Source organism: Perissodus microlepis, chromosome 7 (assembly GCF_051167445.1).
Source record: "Perissodus microlepis isolate ML-2025 ecotype Zambia chromosome 7, ASM5116744v1, whole genome shotgun sequence".
Taxonomy (NCBI): Eukaryota; Metazoa; Chordata; class Actinopteri; order Cichliformes; family Cichlidae; genus Perissodus; species Perissodus microlepis.
In genome coordinates, this window is record NC_140467.1 from 8,662,115 (window position 1) to 8,681,109 (window position 18,995).

At 40.4% G+C, this 18,995-nt stretch overlaps 1 protein-coding gene across 2 annotated transcripts; it reads right to left on the minus strand.

The window, feature by feature from the left end:
- Positions 1–5,273: 5,273 nt before the first annotated feature.
- LOC146382501 (uncharacterized) lies at positions 5,274–18,190 on the minus strand. 2 transcript variants are annotated; one of them, XM_084933177.1, is made up of 5 exons: positions 17,490–18,190; positions 14,394–14,570; positions 10,488–10,697; positions 8,840–9,053; positions 5,274–6,609 (listed from the first exon to the last, which is right to left on the minus strand). In XM_084933177.1, the coding sequence occupies exons 1-5, from the start codon at positions 17,973–17,975 to the stop codon at positions 6,431–6,433; spliced, it is 1,266 nt and encodes a 421-aa protein (XP_084789303.1). In that variant the 5' UTR covers positions 17,976–18,190; the 3' UTR covers positions 5,274–6,430. The 2 variants fall into 2 exon arrangements, with proteins under 2 accessions (XP_084789303.1, XP_084789304.1); XM_084933178.1 differs by lacking the exon at positions 14,394–14,570.
- Positions 18,191–18,995: the final 805 nt, after the last annotated feature.

The following is an 18,995-nucleotide window of genomic DNA, read 5'->3' on the forward strand; positions in this document are numbered from 1 at the left end:
GCTGGTAGCAACAGAGTGACGCGCACACAGTGGCACTATTGATGGAAATTCGTTCCTTCACCGCAAAGAGTTTTTGTTGTTGTTGTTGTTGTTGTTGGCAAACTGCAGACTGCAGAGACTTAGGCCTTCAGCAGGTTGCCATGTTTCTGGATTTTCCAACACATATGTGAACCATGAGCTTCTGGGATGCTAATTAAATTGTAAATATATAAATGAAATTATCCTAACTTATCCTATTTATCCATCCTTATACAGGATATACATACATATATATATATATATATACCACAAGAGACTATAGATAAGAAAAAAAAGGTATTCAGGAGCTAATCATTTTTGACAAATTGCAGTTACACGTGTTGGTTGACTTCAGAGCCGTATTTCAGTAACGGTGAATATGCTTCTTCCCAAAATGCCAGTGGTGATTAAAATATGCAGTGTGATATTTATTATGTGACATACTATGAGAGAAGCAGGTCTGTTGAAAGTCTTTTAGATGATGGATTTGACTAATATGTAGCACGCTGCTTTTGCAAAAGGTGACCGATTACTAAAGCCTCATAAAACGGATTAAAAATCCCTCATCACACAAGCCCACAGGATGGCACATTAACAAATATTTCAGTTCAATTTTCATTCTCTTTTTGTGTCTAACTTGAGGATATGACTGGATGCTGAATGTAGCCCAATATGACGGAAAGACCACAGTGCAATAAATTTTACTGAGCACATTCTTTATCAAAACCCAGATGCGAAAGACAAGATAAAGGGACCGCAACAGAGGAAGGCATTTAATACACGGCACCAAAGCCATAACGCTAAGTAGATGCTGCCCACTTAAATCTTTACATTCTTCATTCACTTTAGCTCACCAAACACGACAGTCCCCATAGGCGAGTAATGAATAATCATTAGCAAAAGGTCCACAAATTATTGATGTAAAATAAGCAATGATTCTTTTTTTTTGTTTCGCAATTTATTGCCATTAACAAGTAACTTGCAATCCAATAAATGTCAGCATGGCTTTCAGTTAATTAAAGGAAAAGATATTATACAGTAATGCAGGGTGGCGTTTATATCTCGATTTCCACAGACTGCAATTTACTGCTGAGCCTTTATTTGAAGGGAACCACAAATAATGGCTATTAAGCCGTCAGAGGATGGACAGGGGATCACATTAATGAAATTAGATAAGGTGGAATGGTGATCTACACAGCTTGGACTCTGGAGGCACACAAACCCATATAGACAAGCTGCATGCAAGCATGACACATTAGAATTGGGGGCTGTTTGGGTCCCTTTTCCACTTCTTCTTATTCCCCTGACCTGCTTGGCCTGTGTTTTCGTTTTCTTCTTCACCTTTTCTACACTTTGTCCAAGCGCCAGCCAGAGCCCAGCAAGGTGTTCAACATGAGGGCCTGTCAGCTCATCAGGGAAAGTTTCCCTGTTTGTCCTGAGCTCTGTAGGCAGCCAGTCAGTCCATCAACCCCACCATCAACACTACCAACACACACACAGACACACGTGTCCACATCTCCCCCACTAACAGGGAGGTGTCACTCGGGGAGGCAGCTGCAGTCGCTGGTGTGACGGCTCTCCTCAAATCAGAGACCCTCGTCCCTGTCAACAGCAACCTGGCCCTGAGGCTACCACTGTCACACAGCGTACACCCCTTCCAACACGCACGCACACACACAACCACACGCACAAACCCAGAACGAGGAGCTGAACGAAGAGCAGATGGAAGAGGTGGCTGTGTTCTATCTGGAGAGCTGAAACTTACTGCGTTAGGCGAGCAGGGTGATCGAGAAGAAGAATAAGAGCAGTAGAGCAAGGGGGGGAAAGGGGAGAGGTAAGGATTGAGGGAGGGGTGAAGGATGAGTGTTTTAGTGAGAACAGTGGGCCTGATTTCCTTCCTGACAGAGAGGCCCAATTATTAGCTGTGACAGTTTAGGGAAATTGGCCGTGAGTGAGATGGGACAGATAGGAGCCAAACAGATAGAGGACCTGAAATTCTTCAACAGATACTTAAGTCGGGTAGAAATCCAGCTGCGTAACTGTGTTTGTACAAATGCTACAAAGAACACTTGTGATCCGACAATAAAAGGGCACTTAAAGCATGTAACGAAACACTCAACATGTCCTTTTTTGCCTTTGTTCTGATCTCCTCAGTCTTCTCATCGCTCTTTGGACGTGGATGTGCGCATCTATGAATGACTTGGCCTGCATTTGTGCTGGCAGCAAACATAAGAGGCCCTCTGTGCAATCGGACAAGGTGCCGATATCTCAGTCATGTGACAGTGACTTCCTGTCTGTATGTCAGACAGCAACTGAAGGCTTGTCAATACAAGCTCGTGCTCACATCCTTTCCCATCTCCTCAAATACAAACGCACACAAGCAGCGCAGACGTGAAAAACTGCGTTTTTCTATTGTCCCTTCCTACAGTAATTGAAAACTTTAGACTATGACTAACTATGACCGTGATTAATTTGTCTATAATCTTTACTATATTTTGTTATATTTTTTTCTATAGCTGTTCAGTTGGGATTAATATATTAATATTACTCAGGTCAGATGCTAAATTAGTCTCTACATTGAACTAGTAGCATTATGTTTAATAGATTATTCAGTAAGAAAATGCAAAATTGTCTATTTATACAAAAATAATTAAAATAATTTTAAGGAGTTTTGTTTTGTCCACATTTTCCGTTTTTGTCTGAAGACTATGAGCTAAAATCGTCGTGAGCCTGGAAGGTATTCCAAAGCCCAACACTGCCCTCCTATGTATGTATGATGCTATTAACTAAGTCATCCATGCTGCCTTTACTATCTGCTGTGTTACAACTGAGGATGTTTGACTGACTCAAAAATGTACAAAATGAACCTCATAACCTAATCTGTGCATATTTTAAGTACCGTGTACCTTTAATTAATGGAAATGAAAAAAGACTCAATGCAAAATGCACACAAGGAAAAATCCCAGTCTGTTCCACCACTATCATATATGTGTATTTGGACAGATAGTTGCTTCGTGCTGTAACTACATCCCATCTAGTCTATCCTTAACATTTGTCATTGATTGCAGCCAAGCCCACATTGACAGTTTTAATTCATTTACGAACTTGTCATTCCACATCATTGATTTAGTTGTCCTTCATCCCAGCTTTAATTATATGCAAAGATAAAAGATTTTCTCATTATTGTGTTTAATCTAATAAAAGGCCTTGTGCTACAGCAGGGGCCAGTTCAGAGGTCCAGACTATTGACCTTGGAGGGCATAGCTTGCGGATGAATGTTTTTAATTAGAGAGAGCAAACGGCTTTGGGAAAGAGAGTCTTGAGTTGTCTGTAATGCTGGCATGTAGGACAGGTTGGTACAAAGCAGTTTAATAGATCTCAACAGGTCACACTTTCTGACCTCTACTGACTACAGCTCAGACCTTATCAACGTTTAGCACACTGCAAAAATATTCATCTGAAAGGGAATATAGTTTAGCATTTGTAACATTTTAATACTAATCCAGTAATCTGTTATACAATTATTTTTTGTACAGGAAACACTCTTTAAAATTGCTAAACATCTTGTCAAGATGAGTTTTTATTTCAGAAATAATCTTTGCTAGCTTGAAGTTTACAAAACTGGACAGACTGTAAGTATAGGTGGTTTTATCATTAACAGCTGAAATGTATTTGTTGTATTTTGTACTGTAACAGAAAGAACAGACTAAAGAAAGCAGACATGCAATTCATAGTATTCATCTGTAAACCAGCTTTTCTTTTAATATTCATTAATAATAGATGTTTTCATTAAACTCCCATTATTGTTTCCATTACACCTAATTCGTTCCATAAGTGGAAAACCACCAGAGATGGGAAATTCATGATTGCTTAAACCAAGGTTTAAGTTGAGGCAGAAGAAAGTGAACAAATATCTTTGTATAATTTTTTCAAAACAACCATCACGTCTGCCTGTTTGACTTTAAAGACAGAAAGAGAGAAAGAATGACTAAATATTTTTTCAGATTTGCTTCAAATTGTGAATTTTTCAAGAGATGATAAAGTTTTTGTGTTACTTTGAAGTGCTATTATAGTATAGTTCTTTGAAAAGTTACAATGGGAAAGTTCCTAAAAATCTAAATTTCATTTCACACATACACTGGCCACTTCATTAGCTACATTCTTACTAATACCAGGGTGGACCCACTTGCCTTCAGAATGTGCTTAATTCTCCATGCTGGCTACATTTTATTTGTTCCACATTAACATGACAGGAACACAACTGCTGCAGATTTGCTGGGTGCACATCTGTGATGGGAATCTTCTGTTCCATCACATCTATTGGATTGAGATCTGGAGACTGTGGAGGCCATTTGAGAACAGTGAACTCATTGTTATGTTCAAAGAAAGTCTGAGATGATCTGAGCTTTATGACATTGTGCGCTATCTTACTGGAAGCAGCCATCAGAAGACGGGTACACTGCGGTAGGCTGTGGTGTTTGTACTAATGGACCCAAGGTTTGCCAAGAAAACACTTCGGACATCATTACACCATCACCAGACTGAAATGATACATGTCAGGATGAATCTATGGTTTCATGCGTTTTATGCCAAATTCTGATTCTACCATCTGAATGGTGCAGCACACCAGACTCATCAGACCATATTTTCATCTTCTATTGTTCAGACTATGTAAATTGTAGCCTTAATTTCCTTTTAACTGACAGGAGTGATGCAGAGTGATATCTTCTGCTGCTGTAGCCCATCTGCTTCAAGGTTTGATGTGTTGTGATTTGCTTTTCTCTTTACCTTACTTGTAATGAGATATTTGAGTTACTGTCGCCTTCCTGTCAGCTCAAAACAATCTGGCCATTCTCTTCTGACCTCCGGCATTAACAAGGCATTTTCACCCAGAGAGCGGCTGGTCACTGGATATTTTCTATTTTCCGGGTCATACTCTGCAAATCCTAGATATCAGCAGTTTCTGAAATATGCAGACCAGTCTGTTTGGCATGAACAACCATGCCATATTCAAAGTCAATCAAATTCTCTTTTTTCTCCCTTCTGATGCTCAGTTTGAATATGAGTTGGTCTATATGTCTAAATTGAAATGGCTGCCATGAGCTGCTGCCATGCAGTTGCTAATACAATACTTTAGTACATAAAAAATTAAAAAAATATTGTACTGTCTTGAATAAAAACATGACTCATGACTTTTAAAATTTGAGACTGCACAGAAGCAACAAACAGGACATACCACTAGGTGGAAGTGCTACTTCATATGGAGTTTTGCTGACAGTGCACACTCATATTTTATTTCAGTTTACTCTGAAAACACTTTGACATCCAGTTTATTTACAGCAAGTAATCAACAAGACACTATTGGTGCATATAATAACACACAGATGATGATGATTTGTATATTTGCTTGTATAATTTTGGGATATTTTAGACCTTGACTGATAAACTCTACATTTGTGGTTGTTTTTATTGCATTTTTAACTGCATTTAATTTAAAAAAAAAATTAAAAAGAAAGGTTTTATGCAAACATCATCAATTTCAAAAATTACTTTGTCACAGTCTTTATTAGCACTTTAACAGGTTCATGTCACTGAAATGCTTTAAATTACCTGAATCAAAATATTAAGAAAAGAATAGAAAACTCCAGTTACATATTCAAAATATGCCAAAAAATCTCATTTACAAGGCAGCACACAAAAATGGGCCACTCTAGGAAACACTTAATACCATCACCATAATTACCACCACATCATTAGACAAAAATACACGCAGAAAAAAGATAAGAACACTTTAGAGCAGCTGTTCTGCACGTGTACTAGACATCAGTTCGAGCTCATGATGCTGAAGCTCTGTCTGCTTTTCTCTAGGAACACATGGTGTGCCACAGAATGCAATCAGCTAGATTTAGGACAGCAAGTCAGATGTTTACCTAATTAAAGAAAGTGGATTATTAGTCTAGTTATGCAAATGTTTTCAGGTTCTGCGTTTCCCAGCATGAATAGATTCATTCACTCCACATAACAATACAGCTAAATTTGGTACTTTACCAATAGCAGTATTATTTATTTTTTTGGTTTTCTTTTCTTGTCAAAGATTACATCAGAAAGAAAGACATTAAAGCAAATGGAAAATATGAAGAAAGAGAACAAGGACATGAAATTCAGTAAAGATCTGTCCAGCCAGGAATCAAACCCCACACTCACTCCTCAGGAAATTTGAACCGGTGTGGTATGTATCATCAGTCACTTGGCCATAGAGGCACCCCAGTGGTCCTTTTTTTGTTTTGTTTATTTATTTACTTATTTTTTTATTTTTGCATGATTTGCATGATTCATTGCAAACACTCACTAAACAATCCACCACCACTTTCCACTAGATGGCAATATGCATTCGTTAAGTCATTCTGCTATTTCATTCATACATTGACTCAGCCAGACCTGTCTGCTTGAAGGTTTCAGCCACCTGTCTAGAGTGCAGCATCTTAGCTGACAGTGCCTCAAGAATATCATTCTGGTCCACAGCTGTAGCTGTCTGGTAAATGAAGGTCCCCATAGACTCCAGGCCTCGCATGCCTAGATTCACTCCACAACCTGCAAAGGAAAGGAAAAAGGAGAAAGGAAAGGAAAGGGAAGGGGGAGAGATAAACCACACACAGCATAAATCCATTAAATAAAATCTATCTGTTAAGGTATAACACATATTTAACCCTAGAACACTATCGCCGGGTGATTTTCACCCGAGCAAATGTATTTACATAATTTTCAATATGTTGCGTTTGTCTGAGTGTGTTGGGTCCCTGGGTAGCTTCAGCATTGTCTTTGACGTCTTTGAAGGCGTGGGTGTTTCCCTACCCCAAATCCCGCTTTTTCCTACAGACATGTGTTCGGGTGAATTTCACCCGGCAGTAGTGATAGAGGGTAAAGTAGGTTTTGGGTGGATTTCACCCGGTGATAGTGTTAGTGTATAAAATCAGGCGATCTTGCCGCATTTCAAGGGTGACGACATTCAGGCTCACCATATTTACTGTCCCTCTTCAACTACAGCTGTCACCCTGTTGCAGGTTTAGTGCCTTTGGCATCCCAGCTAGTGAGTAACACATAGGTAAGGTTTGTTTAACTTGGCAATTGTTAATTGATTAGATTTCTTTTTCTTTTCTTTTCTTTTTTTTTTTTTTTTTTTTATCTAAAAGCTATGTTATGTAGCTAGCTGTGGCATGACCTTAGTGGGAACAATAAAAGCAAACAAAAGGGAGATCCCACAAGTGATGAAAGTTAAAGAAAATCACATGCCAGGCTCCTGTGCATTTCTCTTTACCAAAGAACTAACCTTGGTGTCCTTCCTCCCTGACAAAGCTTCAAAAAAGAAGGTTGTACTGCTCCTATCATCCATGCATACACAACCAAGCATAGGACCCACTCGTAAGCCCGAAGTGATTGAATTTTACAACAAAACAACGGGAGGTGTCGATACTTTTGACAAGATGTGCGCTCACTATGGTTGTGGAAGAAAAACCAAGAGATGGCCCCTTTGTGTGTTCTATGGCATGATCAATGCTGGTGTGATAAACTCATGGATCATTCACAATGAGAATGCAATGAAGAGAGGTGAAAACCAAATGCAGAGGAGGCCTTATATGCAGGCTTTGGCATTGGCACTCATCAAACCATGGGCAGAGCAGAGGCTCCCCTCTTCAAATCTGTCACGTCAACTCAGAGTCCTGATCTGTAGTGTGCTTGACATCCCTACCCCTGGCACTCTTGAAGGTGAGGCAGGACCAGTGGCAGCAGAAAGCAGTGGTCCCTTAGTGAGGTGTGCTGACTGCCCCACAGGCTTGGACAGGAAGACGCGATACAGGTGCCATGTCTGCCGTCGACCGGTGTGTCCACGCCATTACTACCCTGTGTGTACTGACTGCATGTAAGGAATAGGTAAGTAAGAGTGGTCCTGGAATTTGCATGTTATCCTTATTTAGTGCAGTGGTTATGAATAAATATCAACAAGTGGTGATTTCCAAGTGAATTCATATGGTAAAAAAAAATATTTTAGTCAACTGGTCATTTTTACCCACACAAAAAATGCCATTTTTTGTTTCTCTCTCCTGTAGCTGTTCGCGTGTCAAGGAGACTGTGCCTTCACCAGGGAAGACTCAAATATCCCAGGAATGGGTGGACCAAAGACCAAGTTTCCAGCATCAATATATTTTTGTTTAGGATTTGTTTTGTTCTCCAACTGCTAATTTTCCAGAAATTTTGGAGCATTTTTTAGGGTCCCCCCATGAAACTTTTTTTTCCATTTTGTTAGATATGGCACAGCTGAAAATAAAAGAAAACCACTCTAATTTGTCATGTGTTGTCATACATTTTATATATTTTGATGACAAGTACATTTTGTTGGGTATATTATATTGGGTAAAAATCACCCGGCGTTAGTGATGGTGTTACTATTTTTAGCGATAGTGTTCTAGGGTTAAGAAGTCCACATTTTGCACACAAATATAAGCCTATAAAACCTTGAAGTTAATCTTATGGTCTAAATGAAAACAACACGGTGACACATTAATAAATATTCAGCAGCATTAAGACAAAAGCAGATAAGCGTCGGCTGAAAGGCCACTGAGTGCAGTAATGACTCACACACCCATCAACATGTGCTATACTGCATGCATAAAAGGGATTTATCCTCTCCTCGCATCTCTCTTTCCTCCTATCCTACTCTTTTTAATTTTCTCATCGGTTCAAAGCTTTTTTTTCCTGCTGAATGTGAGGAAAAACACTGTCTTTTTCATGGCAGTGCAATAACTGATGTTTTATAGACACCTACCTGTGTCAAAATTAAGGACACGTGCCGCCTCACCCTCCACAGTGACCGCCACATTGTCCCCTTCTATGTAGGCAGCACTGATGCGTCTGTGCGACAGCTGAATCTCAAAGAGACGACGGCTGCACTGCATGTGATGGAGGGTCACATCGTTGAGACGAGGCTCTATGTCTGTCTTATAAGCATTGAAAGATTGATGGAAAATGTTCTTCATGATCTGGGAAAAACAAACAAAAACGGCAAAGTTTCCAGCATGATTAAAGGCCACTGATGTTTGAGGTGAATGATGTTTACACATGTATCAAGGCTACAGTACGGACTACTCTTAATCATGCTCCTGCCACAGAGGTACAACAAGAAGGTTTTAATTTTCTTAATACAATGAAGCCTTGATGAAAAGAACAATAAAATTGGGGTTGTAAATATAATCATATGTTCTGATTATTATTTACAACTGTGTTAATGTACCTGGCTGTGCAAAATATATGTTACTACAATAAAAATCTGCAAAAATCCATCGCAAGTTCATAAAGATCTAAGCTTTGCTGATAAAATCTTTTTTAATGAATGTTTATATGAGCCAAAGCAGATTCAAACTTTAATCAAAAGATTTGCTTGAACAAATTAATTCGCAACTATTGCAACTGTAACTATAGCCATATACAACTATAGTCAAGCAAAACTAACCTTATCAAATATAAAACGCTTGTCTTTGTCATATATCATATGAATAAAAGATTATTCGGTTTTGCTCTGTTAACTCAATAGAAAACCCAGGCTTCATCTTGGAACTCTGAGACATTGTGTGCGCGTGTGCGTGTGTTTATAGATTACACAGTTATTTGATTATCCACTAAAATACTCAGGAAATTATTTCGTAATGAAATGAGAGGCTTTATAGCCTGTTTTGCTCTGCACATACGCAAACTGTTCCTTTTATCATCAGAACTGACTCGTGAAAAATCATGTCAGTGCACGAAAACTGAAGAAGAAATGTGCCCACTGATGGCTGACAACCATAACTGAGCATACTGAGTGGCAAGCCTCTTCTTTCACTTTCCCTGCTTAACTCTGCTCTTCTTCGACCCTTACTTGCACAGTCAACTGTTACCAAGTAACAGTGTATTTGAATGGCCACCCACATAGCAACAAGAGCTCCAAAGATGGCCTTGTTAAGTACCTGTGTATACTACACTACATGTTGTGGCTACAGGCTACATATGATCAAGATGTTACTTGACATGGAAACCTGAAGACTTTAAATAAAACTCCAAGAACGTGCTCTACAAGAAGCACAGGCGGGGGGGGGGGGGGGGGGGGGGGTGATGACTACACAGATAACTACAGACAGCCTTTCTCTACAAACAGAGACACACAGAGGGGTGTACTTCATCTTTCTCCATTTCTTCATCTTGGGTTCTTTTTGGATTTTACAAAAAACACACACGCGCCAACACACATAGCTACAGGCAGACACTAACAGGCCAGTGATGAATAGGCAGATTAAGAAAGAAGTGAAAGCCAGTGGTAATATCATCTGCCTCTCTACTACATTAACAGCTAAATATAGCCATAGAAATGTATCATCTGGAGTCCCTGTCAATAACGTATACAAAAACAAAACAAAAACGGAGCCAACAAAGAGTCTTACAGAGGAGTGTGCAGTTTGCCTGAGAAAGCGAACCATCTTGGTGTCAGAGGCAGGGCAGACAAGGGCCATGTAGCGGTTTCTGAAAGTGCCATAGATCTTCAAGTGAAAGCCAGGCTTGGTTGTTTGGTTTCTGTGCTCTCTGAAGGCCTCCACTCCATAGGCAGACAGGTCAAAGTAAAGGCTGTGAGCGCGGATCTCAGGAGTGGGCACCTTAAGTTTAAAAAGAGAGGGAAGAGATCAAATTCTTGATGAAATTATATCAGAGTGAATAAAATGTGCAACAACCAGCAATGAAATAGTGTCATGTTACATATCATCACTAGGCCATTAACATGTAAGGAAATCTAGCTCTATGCATATATATATATATATATACAGAGAGTGTTTAAGACGTGCATCAGGAAAAATCAACAGGCATTACTATTCACACCATATCTGTCTGTAGAGCTGTGCTCACATGAGTGGAGCTTTAGAATAGCTTAATATTTATTTAATGCTTAAATTTAGCAGTTACTTCCCATTTTCCTTCAAGCTGTTATTGATTCATTTTCGTTTCAGTGACATAAGCCAGAGGGATCAAACAGCATTTAGTGCTGCCAAGGGAGACAGTGACAGAACAGGGCAGCCACTGGGAGGCTATAGAAAGGACAGTGGGGACGGCCAGGTCATATCCTGGGAGGTAAATTCAATCACTACAGGAAACAGCCAGAGAGAAAAGTGGCCAATAAAAGGCAGCCACACCGCCACTACAGAGAACGTGATATGAATTGTTATGGTGGCATACAGGGAGACTATGCTTGTGTTCAGATATTAGTCAGATATTAGCCTGGAAGCTTTTCACCTGACGATGTTTATTTATCTTCCTCCAAATGAACCGTACGCATTGTCAGTGTAGATAATCTATGCTCTAATACAACAACCTTTCATCCACATGAATCATACAATAACCAGCAAGAGCTACTACCTGTATGGTCTGGACAGGATCAGGAGCACTGATGTAAATGTCATTTGTCAGCATTTTGAATATCTCTGCCTCAAAAGATTGGCAGGAATGTGATTTTGGACTCTAACATTTCAATGGACATCTCATATTTGTGATTTTATTAATGGTTTCTATCTTAAATTTGTATGGCTGGCATTGTCCACATAGGATTCTCCCTCTCTCTAAAGCAGCTGCATAGTAACACTACAGCACTTCAGAACAGCAGGTTGGGGGTTTGGGTCCCAAGTAGGGCATGCATCCACTAATGGGGGGGAGCTCTGCTGGACACCTAGTTTGAGAGTCACTGCCCTCAAGTGTTCTGATTGTCCTGGCGACCCCTGCCTAGCTCTTCTCTCAGCCCCAGGTCATTTTCATATTCCTTTTTCCTGATGTTGTATCATTTGGCATATCTGTATAACTATACATCTAAGGTATATTTGGTATATCACTAAAGTTGTCTTTCTCTGCTTATCCACCATGGCCAAGTCTGCTGGTTAGGAAACACCAGTTTATCAGTCACTATCTGGAAGTCCCATAGACATGTATGTAGTTGGCATTATCCATAAAAGGATTCTCTGAGGCACCGAGTCGTAGGGGTGCACAAGTTGGTCAGTTTGGTCTTACAGTCTTGGGTGACTGCTCTATCTACCAGTAGCTGGTGTGTTTCCCCTCTGGTGTTTCTGCCAGGATATTAGCTTGCTCATTCTCAGTCACCTTTGGGGTTGTATTCCATTTTGACCTTAGGTTTCCAGGCCATACTTGGCACAGATGTTCCTGTATACCAGGGATGGGGAACTTCAGGTCTCAAGGGCCAGTGTCCAGCAGGTTTTAGATATCACCCTGGATCAAAACACCTTGAATCAAATAATTAGTTCATTGCCAGGCATCTGGAGAACTTCAAGACATGTTGATGAGGTAATTTAGCCATTTAAATCAGCTGTGTTGGATTAAGGACACATATAAAACCTGCAGGACACCGGCCTTTGAGGCCTGGTGTTCCCCACCCCTGCTGTATACTATGCCGGCCTGCATGCTAGCATCTTTGATGGTTGCACCTTTCCTAGTTGTCTCTTTGTGGTTCCCATATACGTATGAGATTCCAAAGTACTTATAGCTATCCTCAGTGTCTGCAATGTTGCCTTCTGGCAGTGCAACCCCTCAGATCTGATCTTCCCTCTCTTTGTTACCATCTGACTTCACTTCTCCAGTCCACATTGACATTCCATTGTCATTGCTGTGAATCCTAGTGGTGCGGATCAATGATCAGTTACTTCTTGGCATACAGCTTGGTGTTATCCATGTAGAGGAGATGGCTTATGTTTGCTCTATTCCGCAGTTTGTATTCATAGTCAGTCTTGTTAAAGATCTGGCTGAGGGGGGTTCAGGCCTATAAAGGGCAGCAGCAGGGATATAGAGCATCTCCTTTGTAAATCCCGCACTTGTGCAATTGGCTCAAAGTTGGCCTCTTGTGTTGCTTTCCACTTCCTCACCGAATTTCTTCATCTTCATCTCAGTGGAAAATAAGTATTGAACACATCACAAATTTTCCAAGTAAATCTATTTCTAAAGGCGTTATAAACATGAAATTCTCACCAGATGTCGGTAACAACCTATCCAATCTACACATGCAAACAAATGTGTAATAATGAGAAATGACACAGAGAAAAAGTATTGAACACATGAAGAAAGGGAGGTGCAAAAAGGCGTGGAAAGTCATGACACCAGCTGAAATGTATCAGTAATTATAAAACAATCTTGCCATTTAGTGCAAATTAATATCAGCTGGTTCAGTCCCAACTGATGGCCCATAAAAAAGGAGTCTCAATACCAATGTTTTGCAACCTTATAGCTGCAAAACATACTGATGGGATTGGTTACAAAAGAATTTCTAAACTACTGAAGGTTCCAATCATTTCACCATAAAACTGCTACAACCAGGTGGAAGGAACTATGAGAAGAGCTGTCCAAGAGCCCAAAAGAATAAGCACTGCACTGCTGTGGCCTGTATGCACGCTCGCCACGCAACACTCCATCGCTGAAGAAAAAGCATATTAACGTGTGTTTAAGGTTTGCTCAACAACATTTAGACAATCCTGTAAAATACTAGGAGAATACAGTCTGGTCAGACAAGACCAAAATTGAACTCTTTGGATGCTATAATATACACCATGTTTAGATGTCAAAAGGCCACAAAAGATAAAGGTGTCAAATATTGACTTTCAATCCTGTTGGACTTGTACAAACTTTTTTTTTGCTTCATATACTATATTTTCATGTATTTTTGCTGATGTTTCAATAAATCATTGCAACTATTTGCTGTTTTTGTAGCATAAAGTATAAAGAAATGAGGGGTTGGGTTAATACTTTTACACAGTGCTGTAATTCTCTTGGTCAGTCACTTATGTGATGCAAACTAACCTTTAGAACAGTGTGTAAAAAAAAAAAACCCTCACAGCTGATGTTCTGATACCTTAATTCATATTCACCGAGCCAGGAGCAGATTATGAGTCTGTCGAGGGGAGTGTAATAAATCCAAAGCTTTATCATTGCCTTCACCTGCTCCATCAGAGCAGCAGCTGCTCTTTTCAAATTCTATGAGTAAAATCAAAATAGAGCTACTGTTGATGCTGATGAGATTCAACAGTCTTCCAAAATCTGGCTATTCATATGACTCATACATTGTGTGTGGCTGTTATCGGCTGGTCTACATCAGTTTCTCCCCAGATTAGCTTTATGGGAGTCCAAATAAAATCATCCACAGTGGGACATCCCTTCACTGTGTTTATTCTTTACACAACTGACAACCTGTTGACTGTTTTGTGCTCACATGCTTTCTTTAGTCTTTGCATCAATGTTCATTCATGCATCAGATCATTGTGTGTGTGTGTGTGTGTGTGTGTGTGTGTGTGTGTGCTTTTCCTAACCTGTCTCTGGTCTAATCGCTCTATAGTTGCATTAGCTCCATATGCATGGCAGGACTCCACAGTGTAGTCAGAGCTGATCCCCAACACAGAGCAGGAGTCGCCACAAGATCCATCAGCTACCACAATCACACGTGGCCAATTATTGTGTGGAATCTGTCGCAGGTAATCCTCTGTGAACTAAAACAAAAAGGGATAATAAATTAGTTAACAGCCAGTTATCAGAGTTCTGGCTGTAACTATTAAGCAACCCGTAAATTACAGGCTAGTTTACCTGCAAAACAGGTAAAATGTTATAAATTGTATAGAGGTTAACATGGCTGCAACTACAATCCTTCTTCCAAGTAGAGGTGAGATGCTGTGTAAACTTTAAACCTTGTACATTTAAAAAATTAATAATCCAAGAATTGTTTCTTGAAATATATGCAATCAAAAAAGGTGTGTGAAAAAAGAGGATGAAGGAAGGTTGACTGGGGGCTTCACCAGCTTGTAAAATAATGCACGGGCAGGTAGCTAAACTTTTCTTGTGAATCATTTAAAGATTCAGAGAATCTTCATAAAACTCAAATCAAATCAAATCAAAATTTATTTATATAGCACATTTAAAAACAACAATGTCGATCAAACTGCTTCACAAATTAGGAGCAAGTGAAATAATTTACCAACAGCAAGACAATAGCAACACAAGACAAACATAGAAACCAGCCAAATGATAGTCAACTAACTTAAGTCAAAGCCAAAGTAAAAAGCCGAGTCTTTAAGAGAGATTTAAAAGACTGAATAGACTCAGAAGTGCGAAGGGCAATAGGGAGATTGTTCCATAGTCTAGGTACTGCGATAGCAAAGGCACGATCGCCTCTGGTTTTCAGCCTAGACCTAAGTTGCATTAAGAGCATCTGGTTAGAAGATCTTAGTGCTTTTTTTGGGTTACAAATGGAGAAGTTCTGTTAAATAGCTCGGCGCCATATTATTTAAAATTTTATAAATGAGTAAAAGAATTTTAAAATCACTAGAAATTTCACAGGAAGCCAATGTAAGTTAGCTAAAACTTTCACTGAATGAAAGGGCAAAACTGGTTATTTTCTTACCCAAAATATTGAAACCTCTACTTTTTAAAATTATGTTTTACATTTACTGCTATTTTCATCTTTGCTTTTTCTGCATTTGGCATTATTGCATCTGCTCCTTGACCAGCTGGCTGACCTGTTCTTCCTCTACTTACTAATCTAAGTGGCAGATGGGTTGTAAATATATCAATAGCCTCCAAAGGCTATGTTTCTCTCAGCAGCTGCACATCTTTTAGACCTTTATTACAGTCATGTTGTATGCATGACGGCCTCAAAGTTAAACAATACCTCCTACCCTGTGGATAGGAGGAGAAGGATCAGACCAAGTTGGGTACACAGTAACAGGCTTAAAGGGACAATAAAAGGGTTATACAGAGGGTATAAGAGCTCATAGCCTAATAGATCTGTATTTAATCCATTTAGTCTACAGTGAAGAGATGATTTAAAAGACACCTTTTCTATTCTCAGATCTTTGAAGCATTGATGGGCTAGGAGATAAAAATACCTGTCATCACACCCACTGCCCTTTCTAATAAAGAAGAAATTGTGAACTTGGCAGTGATTCTAAACATAATTGAAGTCACATGTGTTTGTTGACCTCGTCTTCCACCTTCCAAAGGTTAGTGAGTCACTGAAGAGCAGAGGAAAGATGAGCGGCTGCTAGCCAGAGCCAAAAAAGCAGCATCAGCTATGATACGGTCTGACAGATTAAATAATGCTTTCATTCTGTTTGATGAGTAGTTAGAAGGGAAACATCAAAGTGTACTAAAAACATCATCAAACACCCACATTCATAAAATCTAGGCTTTATTTTCCAGTCATGCCACAAATATTCACTGAACACTTAACCATTGTTTGCCCACTCTGAGCAATGACAGCTTCACTCTGGGTAACCATTCTGAGGTCTTTGTGTTAGTAGGTTAATTCTTTGTCATGAGCTGAAGTCTAGCTGCAGGAGGACCGGAGCTGCTGGTGAGTAAATGCTATGAAAACTATGAAAAACAAGCTCACAACAGGTATATCAGTCATTATTTCATCATCAAGGCTGTGTCATGCAATCAGGTGCAGGAATACAGAGTTATTATGAATTTGGGGTGGGAATCCCTTTTAAAAAATCACTGTGGAAATCTATGAAAATAGAATGGATTTGAAAAAGTATTACAATTTGAAATCAGTTTTATTTTTGTGCTATAATGTGTTTAGGTTGGGATGTGTTTACTGTAATTCTGCCATTTGTAGAAAGGATTCTCCTCAGGTCTAAGGTCAGCTTACATAACATGTTATTTCAGCTGGCGGTTTCACTCTGACCTTTTACAGTATTTTGTGAGGACCTAGGAAAATGGTTCAGTAGTATCTTTATATTGTGACTAGAGTGAACGATCAAACTGATCTACAGAAAACGAAATGTAAGGCTGAAGGCTCACTCTTTGCTGCCAATATAAAAAATAAAATAAAATGTACCCTGTGTTTCAGTGGGGAGTTCAGTGTCGTGCTGAGAGATATACAAAAAGAAGAATACGATTCTTAAATGCAAAAAAAGAAGAAAAGAAAAGAAAAGAAAAGAAAAGAAAAGAAAAGAAAAGAAAAGAAAAGAAAAGAAAAACGAATAAGTGAGATGCAGCATCAGACATGGTTCACTGGGAGCCTGAGATTGAGCCTTCGAGTAGACACAGGGACATACATCTATGTCACCATCACTTAGACCCCTGCTGGAGTGGAGGCACACACCAGAGTCTTTTGGAGAATCGGGTTTTGACAGTCAGTCATTGCAAAATGAGGTTGCGTGGGAAGCCCGCCTTTCTTCTGGACTGACTCATCGCACATTTTCTCCTCAGCTCACTGGCGTCTGTGTTGAATGAATTGAACGAAATGAAGTTGTGTATCCTTTTTCAGTGAGCACAGTGAGGATTATTTTGAGAATTAAGTTATCTATAACACAGAAAACACCGAGGAGATTCAAGACATGTTGCATACAGAGACCGTGCGATTATCAACTCATTGACCTAACTTAAAATCGGGGAAGAGGGCATACCTTGGTTCCCAGCTGCACCTTGACGTCCACCCTCTGTTTCTTCTGCTCCAGGATGCTCAGCAGGTACTCCTGAAACACGCCTATTCTGGTGAAAAAATGATCGTTATGCCAGCAGCCCTCCATGTTATCAAAGTCCACCCCGAGTCCCAGCAGAAACTTCACACTGCGGGGATCCAGGGCGATCTGCTGGGGCCGGGAGAGCAGGGAGGTCCGGTACCTCTCGTCCAGCACGGTCAATTTCAGCACCTTCCCGGAGCGGACAGCAACCAGCGCGGCCGTCAGTCCCACGGGTCCCGAACCCACGACGAGCACGGAGATCTTGGCCCGCCACTGTCTGAAGCCGTCCAGGCTCACTTTTATCACGACATACAGGGCCACTGCCACCAAAGTGCTCAGAGCAGTGTCATAGGCGAGTGCGCGATACTTTTCCTCCACGTCTTCCGCGATGCCACCAACTCCAGCATTTTGTGACTGTAACCCGTCCATACCGCGAGAGCAGTTCGGGCTTTTTAACGTGTGGAGCGTTATCCCCTCTTGTTTTAATCAGCCTGCCGTTCTCTCGTACACGGTAAAATAGAAGCAGGCTTCATGCACAGAGCCTGATCAGCTGCGACTGGCCTCATGTGTCCTCTCCTCGCTCCCTCAGCTGCAAGTTGCCTCGCTGCTGCAAGCTCCACTCTCTCTCCCCCCCTCTCTCTCTCCCCCCCCCCCCCCCCCCTCTCTGTCTCGCCTAGAGTACACTTAGGTGTGTGTCCTGAGTGTCAGCAAAAAGCGAGCAGTCTGACACAGGCAGTATACGCACACACTTATGAAAGCACCAAGACTTCATAAAAAGAAGCAGTTCCCCATTCCTCTTTCCTGGATTCTGGTGGATGCCTGACAGAAAACCGCGCAGACTGTTTGGTTTAACTCTGTGAGAAATGATTGATTTACCTTTTCTAAAACAAGAAACGTCGATACTCTATTTCTCTCCCTCACACACTCTCACACACACAGTGGCACAAGGTTCGTGCCACTGTAAACCGACTGCGCCAAAGCAGGACTTCAAGTAGTGTACCAACATTTGACCAACATTAGCGTTGCATTCCCACATTCATAACAGTAGAAAGAAAGAGTTAACAAATCTGACTGATCGACTGTTTGGGGGGAAAGCAAAAAGAGAGGAGATATTGGAGACTGTACTGCAAATCACATCCGCCTGTAGGAAAGCTTCACATCCTTTCTAATCTCTCATGTATCCAACTGTGTTATGTAGTTAATGCAGTCAAAGGACCATGTGTGCTGCCATCTGTATTTAATGTAGTATGCCTGCACTTCTGTCTATTCTTTCCCTTTTTGATTCATTTCTGTTTCATTTCCTCCGTGAACTAAAGAAGGCAGTCGCTCGGAAGATGCTTCACCATGATGGTGGCTCCCCTGAGGACAATTCATATGAAAAGATGCATTTCTGTGGTTCTGCTGCTCTGTGAAAATGGATTTAATGGCAAATTGAAAGTAGCAGTTGAG